The sequence below is a fragment of the Macaca thibetana genome, chromosome 7 (assembly GCF_024542745.1).
Source record: "Macaca thibetana thibetana isolate TM-01 chromosome 7, ASM2454274v1, whole genome shotgun sequence".
In the NCBI taxonomy this organism is placed as follows: Eukaryota; Metazoa; Chordata; class Mammalia; order Primates; family Cercopithecidae; genus Macaca; species Macaca thibetana.
In genome coordinates this window covers 152,949,436-152,968,863 of record NC_065584.1, presented here as the reverse complement: position 1 = coordinate 152,968,863, position 19,428 = coordinate 152,949,436, and the positions used below count along the sequence as shown (strand labels likewise).

At 51.8% G+C, this 19,428-nt stretch overlaps 1 protein-coding gene across 1 annotated transcript in view; it reads left to right on the top strand.

Annotated features, from left to right (window-relative positions):
• ITGA11 (integrin subunit alpha 11) overlaps window positions 1-19,428 on the top strand; it is a 135,160-nt gene that overhangs the window by 85,143 nt on the left and 30,589 nt on the right. The window contains 6 exon segments of the mRNA XM_050796269.1: window positions 422-492; window positions 9,485-9,629; window positions 13,342-13,490; window positions 16,725-16,865; window positions 17,142-17,345; window positions 18,078-18,208. Of these exon segments, the coding sequence (XP_050652226.1) occupies window positions 422-492; window positions 9,485-9,629; window positions 13,342-13,490; window positions 16,725-16,865; window positions 17,142-17,345; window positions 18,078-18,208 (841 nt within the window).

Sequence of the window (19,428 nt, the reverse complement as noted above, 5' to 3'; positions counted from 1 at the left end):
AGGCATCTGGAACCAAAGCTAGTGAATAAAAGGAATGAACAAAGTGGGAAATTCCATTTCTTGCCAAAAACGCACACTATTTCTGTGCACTTTTGCTTGCTTTCCCCCCAATTTTAGCAGTCTTACAGTATGCATGCCCTGTAATATAATTTGTCCCGAGCCCTTTTCAGAAGTAAGTGGGCTACCAGTAACAACCCACACGGGCACCTGGAAGGTGTGTGGTGCTCCCCACCGCACAGAGTGCTGGGGAGGGCTGAGGAGCCTGGCACCCTACTGGCCTCAGCTTCAGAGCCCCCCTTGAAAGAGAGCCCCACCTCCTAATGATGCCCCAAGGAAGCAGGAGCTGTGGGTTGAGCGGCAGCTCTGTCTGGAGCTAAGTGATTGGGCACGGAGCTGACATCTCTCTGTCATTCTGTTGTAGGCACCAACAAGAACGAGACCTCCTTTGGGCTGGAGATGTCACAGACAGGCTTTTCCTCGCACGTGGTGGAGGTACTCGGTGGAGGTCCCCGCAGAGAGCCCCGCCTCTGTCTCTCAGGGCATGCACTTTCCCTTTCTAGCTCTCTAGATCTGCCATCCACCTTCACAGATGGGCTGGCTCTTCTCGCTTTCTCTCTTTCTTAGGGTCTCTCGGCCTCCCATCTTCTGTGGGCTGGAAGAGGGGAATCGAGGTCTTCCACCTATTTATATCGTCTTAAGCCCTCTTTAGAAGTGAATGGATTACAGTTAATAATCCCATAATTTCACCTGTGAGGTGCGGGGTGCACCTTCCCATTCAGTCCAGAGAGCCTTGTGCAAAATCTAGGGCAGGTGGCAAAGCCAATGGCACGTGCCTCGGATAGTTCCAGTGCCCGAGGAGGCCTGCACACGCCAGGGCTTGTCCCCATGTCAGTGTTGGGAGGGTATCCTGATGTTCCAGCTGTGCTCTGGCATGTGACTCACGGGCACCCCCACTGTGCGGGTGCTGTGTCAGATTGCAGAGGTCCTGTGGGAGGGCTGGCCCACAGAGAGAGGGGTGTGGTGTCACAAGCAACATGTGACAGCTGGGGCTCTGCATCACTCCCCCTCTGTGTGCTTGTGTGCTTCACCTGGTGCTGCTTCATAAGAAGGGGCTGGAGCCTCCCAGGATTGCAAGGGGTACAGAAGAACCCATGTCTGTGAATATGCTTAATGTGCTGTAGAGTCCTGCCCAGGATTGCCACGTGGGAAAACATACCAACTACGTCTGTCAGTATCGATACGTGCTCCCGTGGGTGTGCTTTGTACAGCCAGGTGCATGTGTGTGCATGTGCGTGTGTGCGTGTGTGTGTTCTGCCTGGGCTGGCACTGTGAGAGTGTACTTATTCCTCCTAATTTACCAGAGAAAGCCCGTTAGTGCATCCTAGTTATATGTCATTGTCATCCTCCCATTGCCCTCTCCTAACTCCTCGGTGAGACGAATAGGGGAGGATTCCTTGTTCATAGTTTACACATAAAGAATTGGAGGCATGAGAAGGTTAAGTGACCTGCTGGAGTAAAATTCGTGAGAAAAATATTAGTCTCATGCTCTTTCCTCTAGACCAAGCAGCTGTTCCGTGAGAGGGAATCTCCGGGGGTCTGAGTCAGAACTTCCAAACTGGAGGGGAGGGGGACACATGCCTGACATGCAGCCGGCAGATGGACGGACATGCCACTCACACTCAGACTTTTCTGAGCTGCATCTGGACAGTTTCATGCCCACTGTCTTGAGTAACAGCAAGATGTAAATGTAGCTGCCCTGTCCTAATAACAGCCCTGTTACATGTGCACAGCGGTTTAAACTTTCCCAGGAAATTCCTGCACCTCATTTCATGCCAGAACAGCCCTACAAGGATGGCAGGTGATGATAGTTATCCCGTTTTAGGTGGCTGGATCAGCCACTCTTTTCAGTGCCTTCTCTGTGCTGGGTCCTGAGCCTGATGCCAGGAGAATCAGAGGCGGGAGTCCGGCCCTCAAGGTGCTCAGAGTCCCAGGGTAAAGAGCCCAGCACAGAGAGGTGAGAGCATCGGTTCACATGGGGGCCGGCAGAGTCATGTGCTCTGGCAGGACCAGTCCTGGTCTCCAGACTCTGAGGTCAGAGCTGATTAGAGAATGCAACAAGGAAATGCAATTTAATTAAATCTAACAAGCATTTGTTAAATGCCACTAAAGTGCCAAAAGGACCCAGAAATGATTCTTGCCACCAGGAGTCAACTTGCAAACAATCCTGAATGGCATTTCTTAGCTTTGAGAGTAGGATGAAAGAAACTATAGATGCCTCCTAGGTAAAAGTGTACAACACCTGAAGGCCCCCCATCCGAAGATCCCCTGTGAAGACCCCCTGCTCAATGCGGGGGATGGGGGGAGACATGGTCATGCCTAATGTTAACCAAAGCAATGTGATCAGGGTAGTACAGAAGGAAGGGCCTCTGCTCAAAGAAGGGATGGTCAGGGAAAGATCCGGGAGGGCTTGGCACTCGAGCAGCCCCTAAAGGACACAGATCTCAGCAGTCCTGGGTAGCAGTAAGCAGGAGAATAGAGGGCATTGTGGACACACACCGTGCGACATTCTGGCACAGCTCAGAGATCAGCCCTGGTGTTGCGGACAGAAGAGAAAATGAATGTCCCAGTGTTTCCTTTGTCCATTCTACAGACTTTTTTTTAGTATCTTCATGTGTGTCAGGCTCTGTACCAGGTACATTAAAGAAACATTTCAGCTGACAGCTGTTCATAGCCTAGCTGGGGAGAAAAACTCTTAAATAATTTCACTGTCCTGCTTCTAAAATCATGATCTGTGTATGTCTAGGAATCGTGGAATCTAAAAAGAAGAGAACATTAAGATGGGCTTCAGGGACTCAGGGAAGCTTGAGCGGAGCCTTGAAAGTGGCCCAAGCAATTCAGTGTTGAGCAAGGTGATCCTTGCAGGATCAACAGGTTCCCCAGCTTCCAGAGTGGGGAGACCCAGGAGCTCACAGCCCCAGCACGTGACTTCGGTCAAGTCAAGGTCATGACTGTCATGTGCAAGCCCTTGCACACATGCTCAACTTCTCTGTTCCCCAGGCAGAGGGGCCCAGCTTGCCTCTCCCATATACCCTAGTTCTTCCATCACCCCTGACATTTTCATCTAATTGGACTTTAAAAGAGACGACAATCACATTTGAATCTGAGACTCTTTAGTATTAAAAACGAAAGCAAAAAAACCTTTCAAATGCACAGGAATGGTGCAAGCATGATGGGCTGACTGGCGCTGTGACTGGCCACTGGGTGGCTATTTTAGAGCACAGAGGTCTTTCAGTGCCAGGCTGCTGATGCCACCATGATAGGCCACAGCCATCCTGTCCCCAGGAGTCCAACTCCTCAGCTCTGAGGGTCAGTTAGGCCTCCCTGGGGATCAGGGAGCAATGTGTGTGTCCACAATGCTATTGGGTCCAGCCTTTCCACTTTGCCCTGAGTATGTCTGTCTCCCAGGCAAGCCCCCAGGCTTCCTCCCTGCCAGAAGTGCCACAGATGGTCTCAAACAGCTGCTGCCCAAAAAGATACTGAAGGAGCCTGAGGCTTCCCCAGGTCTATTTAGTTCTAGTAGAAGGAGACATCCCTAGTAGAACATTCTCAGATGGCAGAAGAAAGGCCCGGCTCCTCCTTTCTTGGTTTGCTGCTGTCTCAATGAGCAAGGAAATCAGTCTCTGAATTAGCAAGGGTAAAAGCAACAGGAGAGAGAAAGGACTGGAGCCCAGGGTAGAGGGGAGACCCCAAGACATCACCTGACACCCACAGAGTCCAAGTCCCCAAAACATTACATTCCGGGCTGAAGGCAAAACGTCCGAGTCATTGGGAAAACCCGTGGAGCTGGAAACTCTAGTCTTGATTTGCAGAAAGGGGAAAGAAAGTATTCCAAAAATTACCATCAGGAAGGCTAGCTGTGGATCCCTGGTCAAACTTTAGAATGGATTTTTAAGCTAACGCTTCCATTAGCATTTGGAAATGAACGCAAAAGTCACTAAGAGCCAGAGTGGCTTCCATTAGTGCTGGCTGTCTGCTGAGGTAGTGAACTACCTGTCAAGCCGGGTAATCAAGCAGGAGCTGCAAGAATCTGCCAGAAAGCTGGCAGAAGGGATTCACACCTCCAGAGGGGGACTAGACTCTAATACTCTATAATGCCACAGGCCTTGAGGGGAAGATGCAGAGGGAGAAAGAGGACTACAAATAATTGATGCGCATGGGTGATGGTGTGCAGAGGACCCCTCCCTCACAGGGCTCAGCTGGAGGGATTTTGCATCCGCCTTCCTACACTAGAATCCTAAATCTGCCCTAACTCCAAAAGTTTACAGAGGGAAGCAGTTTTATCAGGGTAGATCCTGTCTACACAAAAACCTTGGTGACTCACCCGAGATGGGAAGAGATCCTTTTTCTCTTGTACCTAAAGGGGAGGTCACTGACCCTGCACATGATGACCTAACAGGGCCAGTGCTCGGTTCTGTTTTGAAACAGGTCCGGTCTAGCTGAGCCCTGTGTGGGAGGGGTCCTCTGCACACCGTCACTCACGCGCATCAATTATTTGCAGTCCTCTTTCTCCTTCCACATCTTCCCCTCAAGGCCCATGGGATTACAGAGTCTTAGAGTCTAGTCCCCATCTGGAGATATAAACATTCCCAGTTGAGCTACCTGAGCCACCCTCCTGCCTCTTCAGCCCCTGCTCATCTCACAGGCCCTCCTGGGATTGAGATCTAGACAATGAAGGGTATTGGCTATTCGCTAAGGTTCTTAGTGACTGAAGCTTTAGACGTGTAATCTTCCCTAAGGGTTTCGCATTTGAACTGGTTTTGCATATCTGATTCAACAAAAAATGAGATAAACTGATGAATAATGGTGAATTGAGGGGTTGACCTGTGGAAGCTGTAAACCCCTCCTGTCCCCCCTAGACCTAAACAATAGACCCCTCCACCTGCCAGGCTGGGCAGGCCGTCAAGATGGTCTCCTGGCCCTCTCCCCAGCAGTCCAGGACACAGCGGCTGAGGTCCTCTGCCACGCTGGTCCCAACGGTTTGCAAATTGACTCCTGGTAGCAGGAATCATTTCTGGTTCATTCGGATCCTCCTAAGCCTGGCCCCACGTCCTCAGGCTGTGCCCTAGTGCCCACTCCTGGGCCTCTTTCCCAGGGCCTCTGACAGGCAGCAGCCAACTCTCTGATGGGGAATGAGCAGTCAGTGTACTGCGCCCTGGTCCCCACGGCCGCTTCTGCTCACCCTAGCTGCCGGATTCCAGCACTGCACTTGGTGAGGGCCCCTCCTCCACAGAAAGGCAGAGGGCCTGTTTCTGGGCCTTTCTTGCCCACAAGCCTCCTGGCCATTCATCCCTTCCTCGGGCCCACTTCAAGCTTGTTGAAACAAGCCTTCTAAGAGTCCAAGCAATTAGTGAAAGCATAATCCACCCTCCAAATGGTGTATGTGCCTTAGAAGGGGCTCTTGGGAACAGAGCCTCACCCCTCTACAGCCACTCTGACTCAGACTCTCCGGAGTTTGGGGAGGAGGACAGCCTCGGTGTCCTTTAGGGGGTCTCCCATCACACCAGCCCACAGCACCACCAGCAACTGCCTCCACCTGGCTCCACAGTCTTACCTCCCAAAAGCCAAAAAGAGCTAAAAGGAAGAATTGCTGGCACCTAGTATCCTAATTCCATGACTGCTGGGCAAGAGAGAAGCACTGCCTGGCAGTGTGGGCTCAGAAAAATCATTTGCCCTCTCTGAGCTTGTCTCAGTAGATGTCTGAAGAATATTTGTGAAATCGAAGCAAGGCTTGGAACTGGAAGTGTTCATTTTGAGACATACTAATAAATCAAGTAAGATTTTCTTAAAAGCCTTTTCTAACCCCACTATGCACTCCCCCCCGTCTCAGTTGTTCACCTGCTCCTGAGACTGCCAAAGTAGCCAGTCCCTGACTCAATCAGAGCACTTCTCACACGCTACCGCAGTGACAAACATGACTGTGACACCTGATTCTTCGACTCCCGACCACCCAGGAGACGCTTACAGATGGATTCATAAACGAGAAAAGCTACCGTGTCCCAAGTACTCACTGGCTGCCAAGCACCCTGCTAAGAATTAAAAATGCTGATTCTCACAACAGAACTGTTTTACAGCTGAGGAACTCAAGGTTGAGAGAGAGAGAGAGAGAGAGAGAGAGAGAGAGAGAGAACAGGGTCACACAGCTAGAAGCTCTGAGCTAGAAGTGGAACTCAGAAACCTCTGACTCCAGAGCTCCTTCCTGCTCTCACCACCGGGCCAGGGATCCTCCACCTCTGCCCTAGTGACATCAGCCATAAGGGACCATCTTTTGCATTGTAGGATGGTTAGCAGCATCTCTAGCCTCCACCCACTAGACGCCAATAGCACCCCCACCACCACCCCCAGCTGTAACAACCAAATATCACCTAGGGCACAAAACTGCCCCCGTTGAGCAGCACTGCCCTAGACCATGCTGCCTTCACTGCCGGGGCTGTGGTCCAACCCTGGCTTAGACATGGACTGACCAGAACACAGAGCTTTGAGAGATATGGTCACACACCCTGGGAGCATGCAGCTCAGCTGGGAAGGCAAGACTACCTCAGAGGCCAGGTCAGAGGGCAGCTGAGAGCTGAGCTGGCAGGGTCTGGTGGTGGGAGCTACACACACTGCAGGTGCTAGAGCTACAATGTCCTTTGGGAAGGCACGGTGTGGCCTCGGACCTTCTGATGGCTGCCAAGCCTGCGACCTCATGTCTGCACAGAACGCCAGGAATATCAGCTTGTGGGGAAGGTCCCCTTGTGCAAGGCCACCCAGGCACACCTTGGTAATATCTGGTGGGAGCCCAGGTGGCCTCAGATGGGAAAGGAGGCTATAAAACAGGAAGCCCGTGCCAGGCCTGTGGAGCGGGGGACACGGTTCTTCCTGGGAATGCCCACTGTTCGTTTGCCAGCTGGGCCCACATGCCCGGCTCCCCCTATTAAGGATTTGGTCCCTTCTCTTCTTTTTCCCCACCCTTCTAGATTTTTCTAAACTCAAAATGTCTGGGCTTCCCCAGCTGGGAAGAGATTGTGACATACTGAGGCTTGCTTCGGTGGCCTTCACCTGACCGCTCCTCACAGTGTCCCCATCCTCAGAAGACTCCCCCTGGCTACAACAAATTCACGCTCAGGAAAGGGCCTCCCACTGCAGGCCCAAGACTGCAGCTGCTGCCAGGGTCAAAACGGGATGAGGTGGGAGACTGTAAGCAATTGCCTGGCCCAGTGTTGCCAAACCCAAAAGTCAGGACGGAATTCCCCAAGCTCCCACGAGGAGAGTCAGTGTGAGGGGTCTCCCCGGCTGAATCCCTGGCCGCTGGGCCAAGCCAGCCCTTCTCAGTACATCACAGAGGCTCCCTGTCATCTGCAGAGCCAGAAATTCATCTTCAAAGGCCTGTCCATGAAGCACAGAAGCCTGGTCGGCAGTTACAAACTTGGACTCAGCAGGCAGAGAGAGGGAGGACAGGAAGGAAGAAAGTCAGACCCCAAATAGTGCGCTGCTCCCTCAGGAGGGTTCAGGTGGAAAATGGAAAGCAGGACCCACAGCAGGCTTTGGGGAAACAGATAGATGTTTTCTTCTCGGCCCTACTCACCTGTCTGGTCAAAGCCCCAGCCCTGCCTCTGACTTGCTGTGTGACCTTGGGCAAGTCCCTTCCCCCTCTGAACCTCAACGGCTCATTTGTCAAGTGCAGATACTGAACATCTGCCCTTCCCTTTCACAGGGCCTCTGGGCCCAAATGGGCAGCCGGGTGAGAAAGTATTCCACAAAGAATAGAGCACACCCCACGTGCAGGAATGTTGGCGGTGACTTTGTGGACAGCGAATATGTGAGTTCCTGGCTTCCGTCCTGGCCCAGACAGACTGTCAGAGCCTCCTAGGCTGAGGCTCGAGCACAGAGTAGGAGGAAGAAGGCTAATTAGAAAGTGCAATGTGAAACATAACCAAGCACATTGACTCTCCCAAGACCAGCTTATTTATAGCTGTAAAAACATTCTGTCTGAACAGTCAGTTCTACCTCTGGAGGGTTAGGATATGTTAACCCTTTGATAAGATCAGCTTGACTCTGTAAAGTGGTGGGAATCTCAAGTTCACCCAGACAGCCAGGCTCAGGGAAGGCTCCATGGGAGACAGTGGTGACTTTACCAGCCTGTGTTTTGAAAGCCCAAAGCTGGGATCCAGACAGTCTGCCCCCACCCCTGTAATCACCAACGTAACCCAAAAGGCAGCCCTTCCCTGCTTCCACCACCTTCCTTGGGCCCCTCATTGTCCCTAGTCATTTTCCTTCCTCTTCCAAGTGCTGGCTGTTTGTCTGCCTGTACCCACTAGTTACGTGGCTTGCTGAAGCAGGGGATCGGGGGTACACAAGAGAGAGGGTGAGTGGACTCAGTCTTCAAGAAAGGGCTATGGGATCAGTAACCTGGAAACTTCCCCTCAAGGAGCCAGAGTTTCCTGTCTTCCTGTCCAAGCATTGCAGCTTCCCTTTGTCCTACAACTGGTGGGTAGAACAAGACCCTCCAAGCCCTGACAAACAAGCCCAAGCACCAGTGCCTTGGGTGCTGGCTGTCATGAAGGTGGCCCTGGCTTATCTGCCCAGCCTCATGTCAAGGTGCTCCAGCCCCATTGAACAGCATTCAGTTCCTTAGGAACAAAGGCTCTGCACTCTCTCCAGCCTCAGGGCCTCTGCACAGGCTGTTCCTGGCCCTTTTCTCCAGTTCTTCTTTCTTTCTGGTCCTACCCATCTTTCAGGTGCACGGTTAAACATAACAACCTTGAAGACTTTTCCTGACCCCCATCTCAATCTAGATTCAGCCTCACCGTGGTTTTTCTTGATTGCACTGATCACAGTTTGCAACTGTGTGTTTGTTTGAGTATTTTTTTTCATATCCTCAAGCTCTGTGGTGGGGAGCGTGGGGCGTGGCTGAGGGCGGGGGACAATATCCCTGGCACCAAACCAGTGCCTGGCACAAAGGGGACCTCAGTGAATGTTTGCTGAAGAAACCAAGGAGTAGGATTTACATGCAGGGAAGCAACTCTGACACGGCAAAGAAATACTGAAGAAGGGCAAGTGCAGGAGGCCCTTTCCCTCTTTCAATAAATGTCAGAAGGAGTGGACAGTGGCGAGAGAGTCCCTAGAGGGTTTTGAAGCCCAAGGAGGGATGGAGGTTTGGTCCTGGATTTACAGTTTGTTTCTAGAACATTCCTTTTTCCCTAAGTTCCTGTCCTTGGGATCAGTTTGACCCATTTTGTCCTAAGGATGGAAAGGGGCAAAAAAGTCTCCTTGGCTCATTCAAAAGCCAAGAGTCCCAGCCAGAAGTTAGGCTGCTAAATAATGTACCCAGGAGAAGGTGCCTGAGGTGGCTGTCAGGGGCGTCACTGGTCACAGGACCTGATGTGGCTCCTGGCAACAGGCCCATGAGGACAGGTGCTGATGTGTGTCCCCTCCCCAATGCTAGGATGGGGTTCTGCTGGGAGCTGTTGGTGCCTATGACTGGAACGGAGCTGTGCTAAAGGAGACGAGTGCCGGCAAGGTCATTCCTCTCCGTGAGTCCTACCTGAAAGAGTTCCCCGAGGAGCTCAAGAACCATGGCGCATACCTGGGTAAGAGCCCAGAGTGAGGGGAGGCCGGCGGGTGGTGGGCCGGGAGGGCACCCAGGGGCTGCAGAACCCCTAGCCCACACACGAGAGAGGGGCCTGCTGTGTATATTCTGGGCTAATTCAAGCACCCAATTCTGAAGAGCATCCCTGGGGGCATATCCTCTCCATGCTGGTAACCACCACGCCAAGCACCCTGCCCAGCGTATAACAGGCGCTCCATCAATAGGTAGAATAAAGGACAAGCAGTTCCCCGCTCCCTTCAGTATGTTTCATTTGGTGCTCCTAGACTCTGGGTCAGCTGTTGTTGTGCCTTTAAAGCTTTTGGGGCTGACTAGGGTTCCAGTACACTGAGCCTGCCTTCTGAAGGCAAAACGCAAGTCGAGTGGAATCTGCACTTGTTTTTATTTCTTAATGTTCATAATCAAGGCAGAAGTCGCTGCCCATGAAGCACTTTGGAACTGGATATCTAGAGAAGCGCACATCACCCTAGAACTTAAAGTATAATAATAATAAATAAATAAATAAATAAATAAATAAATAAAAGAAAAAAGAGAAGCGCACATCATTGATGGTGAAGGTCCTGGCAGTGAGGCCTTAGCCTGCTGGCCAAAGTCACCTTCCAGCTCTGCAGGAGCAGTCACCTGGCCATCCCCAGCCATGTCCCATTTGCCAAGGCTTGTTCCTTTCTAAAGGAAGGGCCAGAGGGGAGGGTGGCAAGAGGGGGTTCCCCACTGTCTCTGGGTCTTTCTGAATTTCCGAACCAAGTCCACTCTCTGTGAAGTCACTCCTCATTAAGGCTTCCTCGGACCCCATTCCTCCATGAACTTGGGCCACCCAGAGTGGACAGAGAATCTGTCCATGTGTCCATCTCTCTGGTGCTTCATCCCATCTTGACCTTTGTTCCTCAGTTCTTTAGCCAATACCCTGCCTATGACTCTGCCCACACTGTGTTCTATCTTACCCTGTTTTCTATCCCCAACCATGGGACCCTCAGCTGACAAAAGGGCAAAATGCTGGAATCAGGACTGTGCTAGAAAATCCAGAAGTGTAGATCCCTAGAAGTTTCCCAACAGCGCCTGGCCCTAGGACAGCGCCTGGCCCTAGGGCCTGCGGTCCATTTAATTCACAAGGTGTTAAACCTGAATTGCATAGCACTGCGGTTGATGCTATCAGAGTGCCATGCTAAAGTGCCGTGGTAAGAAGGACACAGCACCTGTCCTCAAGCTGCTTCCTGAGAGACACAGACATGTGCACATATAATTGTAACACAAGTGAGGTGGGAGCTCTGATAAAAGTACAAATAAAGGAGAGAAAGATTGGAGTCCTTGCCTTGGCAAATGCTCAAACACTGGGAAAGATGCTGGAAGAACAAAGGCTAGCAACCCTTTAACTAGAAACTAGAATCACTCGTGTTTCATTGTGTTTCTTCCCAAGTGCACAGCACTGCGCTGAAAGTAAGGAAACCAAAGAAAGGGCACAAGATGCAGGTGCTACGAGGCATTAAACAGCAAGACAGATCACATCAGGGTGTCCCAGGGCCCATGAGGTTAATTCCAAGTGAGTCAGAGTGGTCCAGCGAGCTGGTACACTCAGGACCCACTGTGTAGGAGCTGGCGCCTACACCAGGTCTCCACCGCAGGGGACATTTCAAATAAGTCAAGAAAGGCCAAGCAAAGGAAGGACATGTGGGAAGTGCCAGGTTATTTCAGGACCCAAGAAGTAGATGAGTGTGGCTACAGCAGGGGGGAGAAGTGGGAACATGGAGGAGAGGGCAAGTTAGGATAGGCAGGAGGCCTCGAATGCCAGGTTAAGAGGTTTGAGCTTTTTCATGTTGGCAACAGGGAGCTATTGAACATATCTGAGTGAGAGCACAGCAGGATGAATATCCCCCTGGCCCAGCAGAGCCACCCTGCTTCCCCTCCCAGAAGACCCTGGTGAGGTAGAACTTGGCTGAAGGACACTCATGAGGCCCAGCTGTCATGCCTTAGCCACAGTCACTGCCTTGGGTGGGAGTGTTGGGGAGTGCCTTTTCTCCTCCTCCTCCTCCCTCTAGGAGTCATCCAGTGAGAGCAGGGTCTGGGTTCTCTCCTGGGGCAGAGATGCCTGCTGGAAGATTCCTCCTGTGTCCCAAGGGAGAGGAGCACTACAGGGGAAAGAGACCAGGAGGCCGGCTCCCAGCCTCCACTGGGGGTGCAGTATAGATTTCGGGCCATGGCCCTACCTTTTCATCAGGCCTTCAGGGAGGCTGGCCCAGCCTCAGAATGGCCCCTACTGCTGGCCAGAGAGTTGCCTGGGAACCAAAGGTGCTGCCTACAGACAGCTGGAAGGCAGGAAGCTCTGTGAGTTTTGAATGCTGACCCACGCCTGCCCCATAGGACACTTGGCCCCCAGACTGCGTCTCAGTGCCCCTCCTTCCAAGCAGGCCCAGAAACTCAAGGCCTACTGAGAACATTTTCAGTAGTGCCCCTGAGGGCTCAGCTCAGAAGAAACCTTTGCTCCACACCACAAGGCTAAGCCCCACCCACCCATATATTTATGGTTGCTCTAAATACATGGCCGTGTTAGCCACCCCTTGTGAGGTCTTGGTATCATGGACCTGTCAAGCCTCATTTCCCCAAGTACAGCCTCAAGAGTGAAAACTGTTGTGTCTGGAACCAGGGTGGTTCACCCCCAGGCACTGAGTCAGCTCATCTGTACACCCTGTAGCCACTCTGGAAGCAGCCAATGGGACCCAAGTGACAGTGTTACACACACAGATACACATATGCACACGCATATATGTGCACACACACACACGTGCATTGCAAGAGACATCTGTTCCCCAGAAACAGCCCAGGAACTGTCAACAAAGTCCAACACCCATTTAAAATCTGGGATCCAAGATTATCTGGCAGAAAGTGGGATTCTGGGATGCCATTGGCTTTCCACACCTGCTGGAGCCCACTTTCAGGAGAGTTGCCTGAAGATGCTGCACATTTGCTTCCTGGGTACTGGGTGGGTGATGAGATTCACAGTGATCAGGCACAGCCATACCGGGAGCAGGGATTGGCAGCCTTTCCCAAAGAGCCCCTGGGGTTCCATGTCTTTCTCTTTGGCATGCTGCACGTATGGGACTAACAGGAGCCTGGGAGCTTCCTCCTTTGAGTCTGCAAAGCTTTGGGGTTGCAAGAATCCCTGAGATCCCATGTGAATATCTGAAGCAGACCAATTCCTTCCACCTTTACGATTAACACTCTAGTCCTCAGTGGGCCACTTAGCAGGCATTTGTGGTAATAAAGAGGACACTGGTTAGTCCCTAAGAGTGAAGATTGGTGGGGAACCAAAGCAAAGTCTCCCCAATATTAACTGAAGTGAGGCTAGAGTCTGCCCTACTCCCTGCTGCCCTCCGCCGTGCTCATGAGCTGGTGAAGAAGGGGTGTGTGCATTTCAAGTTAGTCTTTTAGCAGCCCCACCTGGCTTCCTTTATTTTCTCCAGTAAGGGCTGGGGTGCAGTGAGTCCTCCCTACCCTCCAAACCCCTCTCCTGGGCCCTGCCTCTTCCAAGCCTCCCCAGCTGCCCCTAGGAATTACAGCCCTGCATGATTGAATCTGCTCAGCTGGTCCTGAACCTACCCCACCTCTGGCCCATCCTCTGGCACGGCCGAGCCATGCACCCGGCCAAGCAAGGCCTGCTGAGGACACGGTGCTAAATATCAGCTTGTTTCCTCCTGTGGCAGGGTACACAGTCACATCGGTCGTGTCCTCCAGGCAGGGGCGGGTGTACGTGGCCGGAGCCCCCCGGTTCAACCACACGGGCAAAGTCATCCTGTTCACCATGCACAACAACCGGAGCCTCACCATCCACCAGGCTCTGCGGGGCCAGCAGGTAATGGAGGGGGAGCCTGGGGCAGGGACGGAGGGAAGAGGGGCGGATCAGACAAATGGGAGGGCAGTGAATACAGCATGCCTGGGCCACTGGGTGCTCCGAAGGGCAGTCATGTTCCTCCAGCCACCTTCATGCTGCCAGGAGTGGCAGGAGTGTGCATCCACCCACAGAAGGCCCCATGGGTCCTCCAGGATGCCAGCTGCTTCCCTTTTCCTGGAATGGAAGCAATGAGGAATGGGAAGGCTGCCAGTGCCACTGCCCCACAGGGAGGTGATTGGCAACCAGACTGTGCTGCTAAGAGTCCTGTGTTGGACAGTGATGAATGCAAATTGGAAAGCTATGATAAGAGTCATTGGTGGTGAAAACGGGGCTCCAATCCAAGTCACTTCCAGCGCAGAGGCAAACTGGGCTCCTGGGAAGCAATGTGGCTTTTCCAGGGTTCTATGGTGAATTCATGACTGGGTCAAGCCAAGAACCCTCTTGGTGGGGCTGCCTGCATCATGCCACCTTCTGACCCCCAATAACCCCAAAACCAGTCCTGGGCTCCTCCTGACCATCAGCGTCCGTGCCCTCTCTAGGCCGGAGCTGAGTGCTGTCCAGGCCCTTCCATGTTGTCCCCAGCTCCCTGTCGACTCTCCTGAGCCTGGGAACAGCCCTGTCTCCTGAGCCCATGACTGCCCTTGGCCTGTCACTGTGAGAACCTGCTCCTCACCGAGTCTAACCTAAATCCGTCTCGCTGCAGAGTGCCACCCTCCTGCCATTCCTCCTCCTGTTTCTTGGGTGCGGGCCATTCCAGGCGGCAAAGCTCTCACCCTCCACCCTGCCTGCCCACACTCGCCCAGGGCCAACTCTTTTGGAATGGAGGGCTAGACCTTGAGAGCTGGAGGGAATTTGCCGATGAATTTATGACATTTTTCCTGCCCAGTTCCGCCTCCAACATCCGAAGGAGAAACCGCAGTGCTGAAGGCAGCTAAATTAAGTGAATTCCAAATCGCGGTGACCCACATAGCTGAGGCCACATATTTAGACAAATTTCCCCCGCCCCCTCCCTCGCTTGCTCTCTGTCTGCTTCTTAGTTACTTTATGTAGGCACATCTTTTCCCTCTCCCACCCATGTATACTATTTCCCTTTCCTCTCTTCTAAATTTTTTAGCTTTCTCCTCAGTTAAAAGCTTTTAATCCTTGAGAATAGATTTCTTCTGAAAACACACTAAGCCAGAGAAGGACGGGGTAGGCAGAGTCATGGGCCAGGGTGTCAGGCAGACCCCAATTCCAACCAGCTTGGCGGTGACCAGGTGACCGGCCTTCTGACCTTGGGCAAGAAACTCCAATTCTCTGACTTTTGGTTCCTTCCCTTGTAAAATGAGGATGGCCCTCTCTCCTAGCAGCATGGGGTCACATGAGCTAACCCAAGGCTATAAACCATCCCAAACAGGGCTTGTCCACGAACAGGGTGCCTTCCCCTTTCCTAAGAAACCCAGCTTTAATTAAGTACTTTCTGTGTACCGGGCACAGTACCCTGGCCCAGAGGGAACACAGCAGGTTCAATGCCCACCCTCATGAGAATCCCAGCAGAGGGAACAGGGGCTGGTGGGAGGAGTGTGGAGCTGAAGGCACATGGAAAAGGGGCAGGGAGAGGAGTGGAGAAGGTCAAGGACAGCTTCTAACAGGAAGTGACACTTCAGCTAAGACCTGAGGGATGGCAGGGGATGATCTGGGGAGGACGCAGGGGTGGGGAGTGCATGCAAGAGAAAAGCTTGTGCAGAGGGAAGCCTGGAAGCCGGCCAAGGCCGGGGGCTTTTGGAGAAGAGAAATAACTCAGTTTGGCAGGACCCAGGAGCACTGCGTTGGGAGCAGGAGCTTGTGGGGACAGAGGCTCGGGAGGGAGGCTGGTCCAGCACGGTCCTGCTGGAGAGTTTAGATACCACCCCAAAAGCAAGAGGTGGAATGGTGTTAGAGGCCACGCCAGCTGCTATGGGGGTGGGCTGAAGAGGCCAGCCTGAGGCTGGAAGGCCCTTTAGAAGGTGCCTCACCTAGGAAAGAAGCAGGGGGGAGTAGTTGGTGAATTGGCACCCACCAGGTAGGACTTGCTGGCAGGTTTGCAGGTGGGAGAGGTGGAGGACGGAGTCAGGGTTTCTGGGTTTCTGAGGAGGGGGTGGATGATGTCCTCACTGAAGTGGGGAACACTGCACCCCAAACGGAAGGGGAACACAGCAAGTGCTCAGACACTGAAATAAATCGTAGTTCACCATCCACAATGCTAATGCCAGAATGATTTATAACATCAAAAATTAAAAACAGTGGCTCACACCTGTAATTCCAGCACTTTGAGAGGGTGAGGTGGGAGGATCACTGGAGTGCAGGAGTTCCAGACCAGCCTGGGCAATATAGTGAGACTCCATCTCTAAAAATAATTTTTAAAAATAGTCAGGCGCAGTGGCAAGTGCCTGTGGTCCCAGCTACTCAGGAGGCTGAGGTGGGAGGATCACTTGAACCCAGGAGTTCGAGGCTACAGTGAGCCAAGATTGCACCATTGCACTCCAGCCTGGGTGACAGAGCAAAACCTTGTCTCAAAAAAAAAAAAAAATACAAGCTAACTGTCCAGCAGTAATTGATTAAATACATTATGATTTTTTTATTAATTTTAAGCACTGTGGAATCATCAGTGATTATGTTGTAGATGAAAATATAATACATCATAGAAAAATGTTGATGATATATTGTTTATTTAAAAATCAGTATATAAACTATATTTACATTATTACTCCAATTCGTAAAAATAACACACAAGTACAAATAGGCAACATGCCTCAGTGGAAAAAAACTAGAAGAAAATCCGCTAAAACATTCATGGTAGTTTTATTTGGATGTCAGGATTGTGGGTAACTTTTGTTTTCTTCTTCATACTTTTAAATATTCTCCTTATTTTTTGCCATTATTTCACTTTACACACAAGACAAATGGCCACCAATAAAATTAACAGAAAGAAAGAAGAGTGGGAAGGGGATAATGACAGAAGGAAAAGAGAGAAGGGGAGAAGGGCAAACTGAAAACAGGCAAGTCCGCTCTGAGGGAGAGGAGAGAGAGGGAGCGCATGAGAAGGGAGGACCCATTTGTTCACTAAAAATTCTGAGTCAAAAGATGACCTTGGCTTCCCTCTGCCGGCGAGGCAAGGACTCTGGGCTGTGCAAGCTGGGCAGCCAGCCCACTCCTCTCTCCCATCACGTGCCGCAGATAGGCTCTTACTTTGGGAGTGAGATCACCTCGGTGGACATTGACGGAGATGGTGTCACTGATGTCCTGCTGGTGGGTGCACCCATGTACTTCAGCGAGGGCCGCGAGCGAGGCAAAGTGTATGTCTACGAGCTGAGACAGGTACAGCTGGGCAGGGGCTGGGCAGCTTCTCGGGGGCCCCCAGCCTCTGCTTTGACTTGGGTAGCCCGAGGGAAATGGGTTACTAGCGAGGCCAGTGCTGGAAGCCAGGCCTGGGGAGAATCAGAGCCTCGTCTGTGGCTGGGCTCATATAGCCAGAGACGGGGATCTGGGGGAATGGAGTGGGGAGAGGATGCTAGAGCAGCCTGCAGAGGGAATTATGAGCCTGGGGACTTTTGCCAAGCCCTCCCCAGCCTTTTTCTGCCCCTGGTTTTGCAGAATCGGTTTGTTTATAACGGAACGCTCAAGGATTCACACAGTTACCAGAATGCCCGGTTTGGGTCCTCCATTGCCTCAGTTCGAGACCTCAACCAGGATTCCTACGACGATGTGGTGGTGGGAGCGCCCCTGGAGGACAACCACGCAGGAGCCATCTACATCTTCCACGGCTTCCGAGGCAGCATCCTGAAGACGCCTAAGCAGGTCAGGCTTCCCTGGGGAAGTAGATGGAGCAAATGGGGCTGCAGGAGTCCCAGGAGCTTCTGTGCCTCATCTGGTTCAGGATTTTCTTCCGTGCCCTCTCACAGGAACGGACGCCAATCTGTCCTGGTCATGCTTCCCCACGTGGAAATTTTGAAAAGGGCACATTTTACCTTCAGGACCCCCCCCCCCACCACCCACTTTGGCACCCTCTCCCTGCTTACCTTTATCCTCCCCCAACAACAAACAACAGCAAATCCCTGGCACCTGACCCTCACTCCTCCCAAGACGTGCACACATGCAATTGCCTACCAGCGGAGCATCTCTTCTGGGCTCACTCTTCTCTGGAAGCGCTTCGTGCTAGAAATCGTGCCCACCTCAAAACCGACCCGTCTTGGGTCCCATCCCCTGAGGATCATCCTTTTGCCCCACGGTTTATTAGTAAGATAGTCTAAAAAATAGACCAGTGTGAGGGACGTGGATGGGTCGTTTGCCAGGTCACATGTATTTACACTTAATAGGGAACTCTTTTAAGACATGATATTTTAATCCAAAAGAATGACTTGAATGGTAGGAATTTCAGGTGCCGTGACAGGCCAGGAGACGAGATTGCTTTGGGTTGGGGAAGCTTCTTCATGATTTCAAACAGGCTCCCGATTGTTCCTGCAGCTCAGGGCCGCCCACCCCCACACTCACGGTGTGCACGCCCTCCCCCTGTCTTCCTGCTCCCTGCAGAGAATCACAGCCTCAGAGCTGGCTACCGGCCTCCAGTATTTTGGCTGCAGCATCCACGGGCAATTGGACCTCAATGAGGATGGGCTTATCGACCTGGCAGTGGGAGCCCTTGGCAACGCTGTGATTCTCTGGTTGGTTTCCCCACTGTTCCCACCTCCTGGGCTCTCCTGAAGGTCACAATGAATGCAGGGGTTTTAAAAACGGGCTTCAGGATCTTTTTCTCTTGTCTTTAACTGCCCTCAGCTAGACTCACCCTGTTCTTACCCCAACTTCCTTACACATTTCCTTTTGGTGGAATCAGTGTAAATTCAGTATAAATTGAAGTCCTGTCCAAAAGCCCCCGCTCTTAGAATTTGTCCTAAAAGTTCTGGCTACTCAAGCATGTCTTCCACCTCAGCTTTTCAAGCTATAACACTTGCAGGGGCAAGTTGAGCATATTTTTACCATCTGGGAGGACCTTTCCTTCTACCCTGGCTTGGAGGAATGTTTATCTAATATAGAGATTTCTTTCCTCCAAAGCACTCTGACTTCTTGCTTCCTTTCTTCGGGGCTTCATTTTCATGCTTCCTAAACACCCATTTATTTTACCATATGTTGGCTACTTTTTGAGCCAGAAAAAAAAAGACCTTGAGTATTTTTTCATATATGTTGATGAGGTATTTTTCATCATAAATACAATAACATAAAGAACATTTATAAAATAAGGAAAAGAATTACTCAGCCTGCCATCACCTTAACAATGCCACTATTAATATTGTGGCATATCTTCTCCCAGTCCTTTTTCCGCTGCTTATAATTTTATATAAATGCAATTATATCTGCCCTACAACTTTAAAAAGGCATTGAACAGAGATATATAACTTCACAGGGAGAATAAAGGAAAGACGGGCTCCTGTTCGCAAGGCTACTACAGCCCAAGGAGGAAATGTCTTCCTCCGGGTTCCCTAGAAAACAGAGCCTGAGGCAAAAGCCTCTTGAATGCTTTGGGAGTGGGGTGCAATCCCAGAAGCAAAAGTGAAGCCGGAAGGGAGCGCAGATGGGAGCAAGCCAGCCTGTCTTCACCACGCGTACTGCTCTTTGCTCGGCATCTCGGCATTTCCAGTGTGGCATAACACAGCCCATTGTAGGGAAAGAAGGGGGAGCAGCAGACTTGTGGCTCCTTCAGATCCCTCATTTGTCATGGCCAGAGCATCTGCTGCCCGACAGTCCTGGTGGTGTCCCCTGGCCCTCTAGGCAGCACTGGGAAGCCAGGGCCTGTGCAGCCCAGCTAGTGTACAGGAGCAGGGTCTGTCTCTTCGAAGGTCTGTGCTGCATGTGGGGGCTCTTAGGTCCTTGGTGGTGGTGATGGTGG